Consider the following 9324-nt stretch of genomic DNA (forward strand, 5'->3'; position numbering starts at 1 on the left):
CAGCCAGCATGACCGTGGCATTAGTGGAGAGCGCGGCGGATGTGGTGCTGCTGGGATGGCATGCCCTCGGGAATGGGGACGGAGCCGGCCCGCTAGGTCGAGGGGAATGCACATCTGGCTTGGTGGCTGCCAAATGGGAGACAGTCCGATCTGTCGGGGTGCTGGGCCCCGAGGTGACGTGGTTCACTTCTGCAGGCAGTTTGCTGGGCAGAGGAGGGTGGTGGGATGTAAGAGTGGACCCCAGGTTTGCTGGCTGAAGGACCTTGGTCTCTATTTTGAGGGTGACGGGGTCAGCAAGCTTTTTGTTAGTGGTGACTATGCTTGGGGTGAGGACCAGCTGGTTGTGAACCAGCACCGGGGGTGTGTTTATGCCCTGGGTGAGGACCTTTACTGTGCCACCCTGGGTGACGGGTGTGGACACAGAGAGATGAATGGGCTCAGGCTTCTCCAAGGACGGACGGTCGGCCTTAACCGATGAAATCACAGGAGATGCGTTATAGGTCTGGGCAGTTAGTACCAGAGTAGAATGGGTGGCCACGTTTGCATAGCCTGAAGGAGCTTGAGGGCCTTTGGGCGGAGGCTGAGATGGCGTGACAGAATCGGGTTTGACCTGGGACTTGGACACCGACTGTTGAAACTCAATGTCCATTGCACTTGCTGGGGGGATCTGGCTAATCTTGGCACTGATCCGCTGTGGGCCTTCAGTCTTCTGCCCCGAATAGCTCAGCAGCACAACCCCTTCTGAAGTGTTCACACGCAGCCCAGCGCCAGAGCCCGTGTCTGCCGGACGGTCGTCAATCACAGACATAGACCCTGGGTGGAACCGACTGTTGTCATTAGTGCCGGCTCTCTGTCGGCACTTTGCGGATGGTGCAATCACTGCACCTGCCACAGTCACTGCACCTGTTGTCGTGGCAGTCACAACCCCAGATGCAGCAGTCACCGCACCCGCGGAAACGGTCACCGCACCCGCGGCAGTGTTCACTGTGCCCGTGGCGGCGTTCACTGGAGCCGTAAGAACATTCACGGGCCCCGTCAGAACATTCACTGGTCCCTTTAGGACGTTCACGGGGCCAGCGGGAGTGTTCACCAAGCCTTTCAGTGTGGCCACTGAGCCCTTCACAGGGCCTTTCAGGGCATTCACTGGGCCGGCCAGCGCATTCACTGGAACCAAGGAGACATTCACCAGGCCGGTCAGGGCGCTCACCAGGCCAGTCAGGGTCTGAGGAGCTGGTTTCGCCAGAGTTATCTTTTGTGAATTCTCCAAATCAATGCTGACAGGCATCCGGCTAATAACAGAAGTAATTTTGGGAGCAATGACTGGAGTCACCTTTTCTTTGTCAGTGGCCACTGGAACCTCTGAGGCCTGTGTGTCGGAAGTGTTAGTTACTGGAGCTGCTGCTTTTTCTTCTAAAAGAGGCTTTTTAGATTCAGCCGGAGGGGGCAGTGCCTCATGCAGGCAAGGGGCAGCACTGACAGGCTCTGCAATGGCAGTTGTGACACTCGTGGAAGTGACGCCCGTGGCAGATACGTATTTAGGGTCCATGAGGATCTTCCTCAGCGTACTGGAGCTGGTGTCTATGTCAGAGGCCTTCGTGTCTGGGGGAAGGGCCGGAGATGGGGTGGATTGCGCCCGTGGCTCCTCCTGCCTCGTGATCCACTCTGTCACCTTCGTCGGCGGACTCTGGTGTGGGATCCCCCCAGCAGCAACAGGGGGTGGGAGCTTTGCTATCGTTACGGAAGGAATTGGGGGGGTGGGCATGCTTGAGTCACTGGGCGGGGTCACCGGGTCACTTTCAATGATGGAATGCACCCTGAATCTGGCTCGAGGCTCGTCATCCACGGGGGCTGGCTGGGAGGCCGGGGGCAGGTCTGGGAGCGCAGGCGCTTTGGTTGGAGTCTTTGCTTCAACACTGCTTTCTTGGGACAAATTTCCCTGGGATGTAGTCTTGCTTGGGTCAGAAGCACATGACTCAGGGGGAGTGGACTGGGGCTTGTCACTCTGCTTTTCTTCCTGTGGAGTTTCTGGGGGCTGTATCGTGGCCCCCTCACTTGTAGCAGGGCTCTTGCTTTGAACTTGGTCAGGTTCAGAGACATGGGTCTCTGTAGCGCCCCCCGTTTTCTTGTTTGTATTCCGTTTGCGGCGTGATCGAGTGGTCTTCTGGCGCCCTTTGTCTTTCCGAGCAAGAGTAACTTCTGCTTCTTTTGATCCTTTGACTGGCGGCACTGGGTGGGAGGTTTCACTGCTGTTCTCTCTGGCTTCCTTGGTATCTGCTGGGCCTGCTGAGGGGTCAGGTGCACTGCCTGGTGGCCTAGAAGATTCTGTAGCAGCCTCAGTCTCCAAGATGCCAGACACAGCCTCATCGGTCTCAGGCTCCATTCCTTCCTCAGGAGACTGAAGATCTGTCTGAGACTCTGCAGGGTAAGGTGGAGGTGCTGGGAAGTTTTCTGGCTCCCCAGAAATGTCATTGATGATGGAACCGATGGCCGCAGCCAGCTCTGTTTCGCTGGCCTGGTGTGCGGGCTTGTCCCGGTCCTCTGTGGAGAGGCGCTCTGGGGCATCTGCAGCTGCCGCCTTGAAAGCCGTGGGGGTGGAGTTTTCCGCGAGCTTCTCGATGTTCTCCACGGCCTGCTCCAGCTCCATCTGCTTGGCTAACTGATTTGCTTCCGGGGACGGCTTAGAGGCAGACCCATCTTCCTTCTCTGGTTCCTTGTCCAGATCAGCTGGCTCACTGCTCAAACGCAACGATAAACTACCCTCCTCTTGGGGACTCTCGCTCTTCTCAGGGGAAACTGCCACGACCGCAGCCGCCTCCTCCGCTGGCAGTCCCGCATGGCCTGCAGCCACACTGGGACTTACAGTGGCTTCCACATTTCTCAGATTTGCAGATTTGTCCACCGCTGATCTAGAGTTTCGAGATCTTCCTCTCTTGGACTTGGAGTTTTTCTCAGGGGCTGTTTTTTTCTCCACCACTTCAACTGGGGGGGCTTCGGGTGGATTTTTGTCTGTGCTAATTTCTTTTCTATCACGTTTTTGTTCACTTCCTGCTTCTTCTTTATCAGTCTTGGATTTTGTGTTATTTTCTTTCACGTTTAACTGGGGACTCACCTCAGTGGTGGCCTCAGGACGTTCCGCATCAACTTTTGGTTCATTTTTCCCCTTTTTCCCTTGTTGGACACCAGCAGCTACTTTCTGGGATCGTGGGGACCTCCATCCCTCAGCTGGTTTGACTGTCTCCACTGGCTCTTTTGCCTCGGTGTCATCATCTTCATCAGCTCGACGGCGTGCTTTTGGAGGCCTCCCCCTCCTAGGGGTTGTAGGAACCACTGCAGCCTCCTGCAGCTCCCGCTCCAGTCTCTTCCTGGTCACTCGTGGTTGCTCAACGGGCTCCTTGACTGGAGAGCGGCTCTCATGGTCACCCATGGTCGCGTAGACACTCCTTACATTCCGGCGCCTGGTTCGGCTGAGGGGCAAGCTTGGCTCAGGGTGTTCAGGGTCCGCGGATGAGTTTTTAGAGGCAGCCCTTGTAATCTTCTCTGCCTCCATCTTCAATTCTAAAAGCTTCTGTGCTTCTCCCCGAGGAGAACTGGACCGCTTGAGCTTTTCCCGGTCTATCCTCTCACTCTTCCTTGTGACAGGCTTCTCCACGATATTTGCTGCAGCTGCCTGAATGGGGGTCTTGGAACGTTTACTTTTGTTTGGCTTTTTATCTTTAGCAGCAACTGGAGGATCAACCTCTACACCTTCAGTAGCTGGAGGTGGGACCTCGTGAACATCTTCGGCGTTTTGACTTGCATTAGGTTCGACATTAGCAGCTGAGTCTGGCTTCTCCACTTTTGGCTCATCGGCTTCCTCAGGCTTCTGAGTCGGTTTTGAAAGTGTCTGCGTACTGTCAGGCTCTGGATCTACACTGATCTCTACCTGGGAAAATGAGGCCCCAGGAGTTGGAGGCTTGGCATCCAAATAAGGCAGCTGATCGACTGATGACCTTTCTTCAACAACTAAAGGAGTCTCAGCAACGTCTTTCCTGGCGTCCACTCCTGGGGGCAAGGCTACTGGTTCAGGTTGTTGCGCAGCGATGGGAGTCAGATCAGATACAGATTTTGCTTCTTCTGAGACAGAGGCTGGCTCGGTGGTCTTCTCTTCTGTCACTGAAGGCACCTCTCCTGTTTTTTCAGCGGCTGTCTTCTCCAGTGGTGATGCTGCAGACTCTGGAGCTACAGCTGTGACACTAGGAGGCCCAATCGAAGGTGGAGTTTTCAGTTCTGACTCTTTATTTTCAGAAGCAGATTCTGAGGTCTTGGGGTGATCCTCTGTATCCTCCTGTTTCTCGACCTCTTTGGGTTTTTGGTCTTTTTCTTTTTCTTTCTGTTGCATTCGTGTGAGTTCCATAAATCTGCTGTGGAAAAGAACTACTGGCTCTTGAATCAAATCAGTTGTGCTATTCACTCCATCAGATGTCTGCCTCCCATATAACCTGCCAGAAACGAAGTCAGATTCTTCATCTTTTCTCTCTAGATGCTGCAATCGCTTGGAATCTTGTTCAAAGATTGAGCTGTGCAAAAAACGAGAAGCAAATAATTCTTGCCTTTCCTGTTCTTCTTCTTTATGGTCATCTTTCTTATCATCCATTTTTCCTTCTGAATCAGTCCGAATTTTCTTCTTTTTCATGTACCAGGATGGAATAGGTCTTGGAGCAGAGTCAACCTTTTCTTTATCTTTGTTGTTTCGAAAATTAGCAAATCGGGAGTCCCAATCAAGAAAAGACCAATTTTCTTCTCGAGATGAAGACAGGGACTTAGCTCTTTCAAGCAAAGCCTTAGTGTCTGGTGTGATTGTCTTATCCAATGCAAAAGAATAAAATTTGTTCCTTTCTAAAGAACTGGAGAGTCTTTCATCTCTCTCACGTAGCTTGTCTTCTCTGTCCCTCAATAAAAAAGACAACCGAGAACTTTCAAACAATGCAGAGGCTCTGGGTGAGTGAGATTTGTGCTCACCATCTTCATCAGAATCAGAAGGCACCTCACCAGGTTCCAGGTCACGTAGAGACCTCTTTCGAAGGCTGTCTCTCTTAATTATGCTGTTTGGGAAACTCACATCAAATCTGCTGGCATCTTGTTTCATCTGAGAGTCCCACCGATTTAGTTCATCTTCAGGATTCAAGACAGATAGCTTTATTTTGGCCATGTCTGCCATCTGTTCTCTCCTGCTAGAATCATAAGGGTTAAATTTTAAGGACTCTTCTCTGACTGTTATATTAGAATACGGGAGACCTTTTTCATCTACTTTAGGAGACCCTTTTATTGACATTACCCTAGGGGAACCAACAGGGTCGTCTTCCTCATGGAAGGAACCATGTCGGATGCTGGGGGAACTACCAGTCCTTTCAGAATCTTCACTGATTTGGCGTGAACTTCTGTAGTTCCGTTCTCTCTTGGTGCAAATGTCAAAATCAACATGGTCCGTCCTTTTCTTTTTGCTGGGAGGAGAGTCGTCAGTGACATCCTGAGGGGGTTTGCCAACCTCGTGAACAAGGCTACGTCTTTCATATTCATCCACATCTTTTTTAGGACTGCCAAACTTTTCGGACTTGGCTATTTCCATCTCCATCTGCTGTTTCCTACGACTCTGCTCCATTTGTTTTCGGTAACTCTGCGTGTGGTCAATATCAATGCCAATTTTTTCTTCAGTATTTACTGAATGTGGTTTATCTTGGCCTGATTTACATTCAAGTGGTTCATCACGAAGACTGCAATAGTTTTTCCTATTGTCTTCTCTCTCTGGTCCTTGATCATCTAATAGCTCCAGCTGTTTAAGTGGTGGTTTTGAAGGAGTGGGTTTTTTTGACTGGATTTCTTGATTTTCCACAGATTCACCTACCGGTTCTCTCAGCCTTGCTTGCAGATCTGAGTTGGGCCTTGATACAGTCCCAACAGAAATGCTGGCAAGCTCCTGACACTCTCTGGGGCTGGGAACAGCATTAAGTCTGTCCAGTTTGATTTTTTTAGATTCTCTTTTAAGAATTTCTTTCCTCACCGTCTTTTTTTCAGACTCTCCTTCCCTCAGTAGAATGACATCTCTAGATGATATGTCAGGCTGCTTCTTTAAAAGCACCCGAGCATCTTCCATCTCTGGGCTACTTTTCTTAACATCTGATTTTTGCCTTTCTGCTTTCAAATTGGAATCTGCAAAACGCCTTTTCCTCGCTTCCAGCTTCTCCAGATCCACAGCACTTACCCCATCAACAGTTTGCTCTGGTTTTAGGTGCTTCCTGGGTTTAGGCCTGCCTTCCTTATCTACCACTTCTATGTGGCTTGAAAGCCCCCTTTCCTTTGGCGCTTTCATTCTAACAGATTCTAGTTTAGACAACTCAGATTTTGCAGGCTCTGTCTGAGAGACCTGAAGTTTCTGATCTAAGGCAGAAGACTTGGCAGTGTCATTATCAAGCTTGGCTTTCAGCTTTTCCAAAGGAGTGTGGTCAATAACCTTCCCCTCTTTTTCTTTCACTCGAGTCAAAACCACACAAGGCATGAGTTCCAAGCGGTTTTTTGCTACTCCTTCTTTGTCAGCTTTCTCTCTGCTCGGTTTATGAGAACTCCTTGATTTTTCAGGGCTTTGCTCTCTCTCATCTTCTTGGTCTGTTTCTGAAGACTGAGAACCAGGCGAATGAGCTTTTCCCTTCCGCTTCCGCTTGTCAGCTTTGTCCTTCTCCACCTTCTCCTTCCTAATTAAACGTCTCTCTCTTTCCACTCTCTCAGGATCAAAAGCTCGTTCTTTATCTGTCTTTTCATTTTTTGTATAGCGTTCCAAACGAGGTTTGTCAAGTTTATCATACCTTGGGGGGGAAAGTGAGCTACAGCTTCCACTCCGGTCCGAGGATCGGCTATAAATCCTCCTCTCGGAATCACTAGGCAATCTCTCTGACTGTGAGGGTGATGCTCCAGGACTCTGTGGGCGTCGCAGGTGAACTGGACTCTGACTGCGTTCAATTGGCCTCCTGTCGTGGTCTCTGTCCCGGTCAGACTCAAATCTTTCACGTTCTCTTTCTCGTTCCCTTTGCCTGTAACTGTATTCCCGAATATCTTGCTCATAAGGATCATTTCTGTAATCCCTATATTCCCGGGGATCATCGTAATATCGTGATTCATAGTAGTCTCCTTGGTAAGTTTCCCATTCTGAATAAAATTCTCTCCCTCGAGCTGGATAGTCCCGTCTGGAATCCTCAGCATATGTGCCTGGAGTACGAACATTCTCATAATATGTACGATCTTGGCTATAGTCATACGATCCCCTTCGTTCTTCTCTGCCAAAGACAAAAAAGAATGTATTAGTTTTTTGTTTCCTCGTCACTTACACATTAATCATACATATGAGATTACAAAGTCCTGCTTCCAAAAATCTTTTCCATTTTTTAATCATTAGAACTGCACTGTCCAATACCATACCTACAAGCCACATGTGGCTACTGAGAACTTGAAATCTGGCTAGTCTCAGTTGAGGTGTAAGTGTAAAATACACACCGGATTTGGTAGACTTAGTTTCAAAAAAAAAAAAAAAAACACATCAATAATTTATTCAGATTGAGTATATGTTGAAACAGTATTTCAGACATATTGGGTTAAATTACTAGAAAATGCAAAACCCCATATACAGCCTGCATTACATTTCTATTGGACTTGGACAGCAGTGCTTCAGCCCCTTTTTATTATTTTGGTATCGGTTGTCGTGACTTATGATGAGCACTGGTATTAAACAGTATCACATCCCACATTTCTAAGTCTTTCATAATTACTTTCCTGCCAAAAGATATTCTTACCACAACTTGGGAAACAAATGTACTGTTTGAAAAGATAACAATTTAACTAAAATCTTCCCACCTATGCAACCTGTATATCGGTAACACCTCTACCTCAATTCACAATTTAAAAAAAACGCACTGGGGACTTCCCTGGTGGTCGAGTGGCTAAGAGTCCACGCTCACAATGCAGGGGGCCCGGGTTCAATCCCTGGTCAAGGAACTAGACCCCATATGCCGCAAGTAAGACCCGGCGCAGCCAAATAAATATTAAAAAAACAAAACAAAAAAAATCCCCACACACACTGAGGGCCAGTCTCCCTGGGCTCAGTCTCCTCACAAAATGATAACTCTTCTTCACAAAGCTCTTAAGGAGATTAAATAAGATATAACATTTGTAAAAACTTTCCTAACATAATACAAGGCACATACCTGGCCTTCAGTAAATGTTACTTTTCCCCAACCTGCCAACTAACAAATTAGGTGATTACAAACTGTGTGAGATAATTCCTTAATTGTAAAAGAATTCACCTCAGATTTTCTCCCACAGTGACACGTCCCAGTGCATTCAAAATAGGATTAAATTTCAAGAACATGTATGGTGTATAAAAAGAAATTCACCTGTGATAGAGGCCAATTCCTTTACTCTTGTTCACTTTCCATTTTTGTCTTTCAAGCAGGTATGGCTTACTCAGTCTACACAGTACTGTCAATGACGGCTCAATGAAACATAATGAACCTAGAACTTAAACCTCTGAAGGCATGAGCTTTTGTCTTCTCCGCTCACAGCAGGTACTCATTTGTTGGAAAAAATGAACCTTAGAAAAATATGTCAAAGTTGCTACTGGGCAATGTTCTAACCCATTTTCAATAGCAAATGAAGCATCTAGACTTACCATTCAAACACTGGAAGCATCAATAACACATTATTATATGCATTTATACTGAGCTTTCTCATTTCAAAGAGAATAGTTTATGACATATCTATGGTATCTGACTTGATTGGATTCAAGATGATCCTTCTACAGTTCCACAGGAATCAGATTCTTTGCCTCAATACTGGCCAGCCATCTTGCAAACAGATGTTACTAGGGATGAAATTAGGCTAATGTAACTTATTACCATCATAAATACAAACTCCAAGGAAGCATCACTTTCATTATGTAAAGGTGAACACACTACAAGCTTTCTTTTCTCCTTTGGCCACAGCACTGCTTGTAGGATCTTAGTTCCCTGACCAGGGGCTGAACCTGGGCCCCTGGCAATAAAAGTGCCGAGTCCTAACCGCTGGACCGCCAGGGAGTTCCCTAACTTTCTAATATAAAGTGGTTAAGACACCTAGAATGGCCACTAGTTTGCAGCCTGCATTAAAAGTAAGTTTAAAAATGGTTTCCAATATGAAAGAAAAAAAAAAGTTACAGAAGTCAAAAGGTATACGTGTAAACATTAGTGCTGCACTGTTCAGTTTAATAGATGATGATTTGGTACATATTTTGCCAGGCTCTACCAAAAGAAATGAGCATTCCTG

The 9324-nt window shown here is 47.7% G+C and overlaps 1 protein-coding gene across 1 annotated transcript in view; it reads right to left on the reverse strand.

Moving 5' to 3' along the window:
* SPEN (spen family transcriptional repressor) overlaps positions 1-9324 on the reverse strand; it is a 79999-nt gene that overhangs the window by 4556 nt on the left and 66119 nt on the right. Inside the window, exon 11 of the mRNA XM_007459278.1 lies at positions 3-7304. Coding sequence (XP_007459340.1) covers positions 3-7304 — 7302 coding nt within the window. The remainder of the gene's footprint in view (positions 1-2; positions 7305-9324) is intronic.

The sequence above is a fragment of the Lipotes vexillifer genome, unplaced genomic scaffold (assembly GCF_000442215.2).
Source record: "Lipotes vexillifer unplaced genomic scaffold, Lipotes_vexillifer_v1.1 scaffold496, whole genome shotgun sequence".
NCBI lineage: Eukaryota > Metazoa > Chordata > Mammalia > Artiodactyla > Lipotidae > Lipotes > Lipotes vexillifer.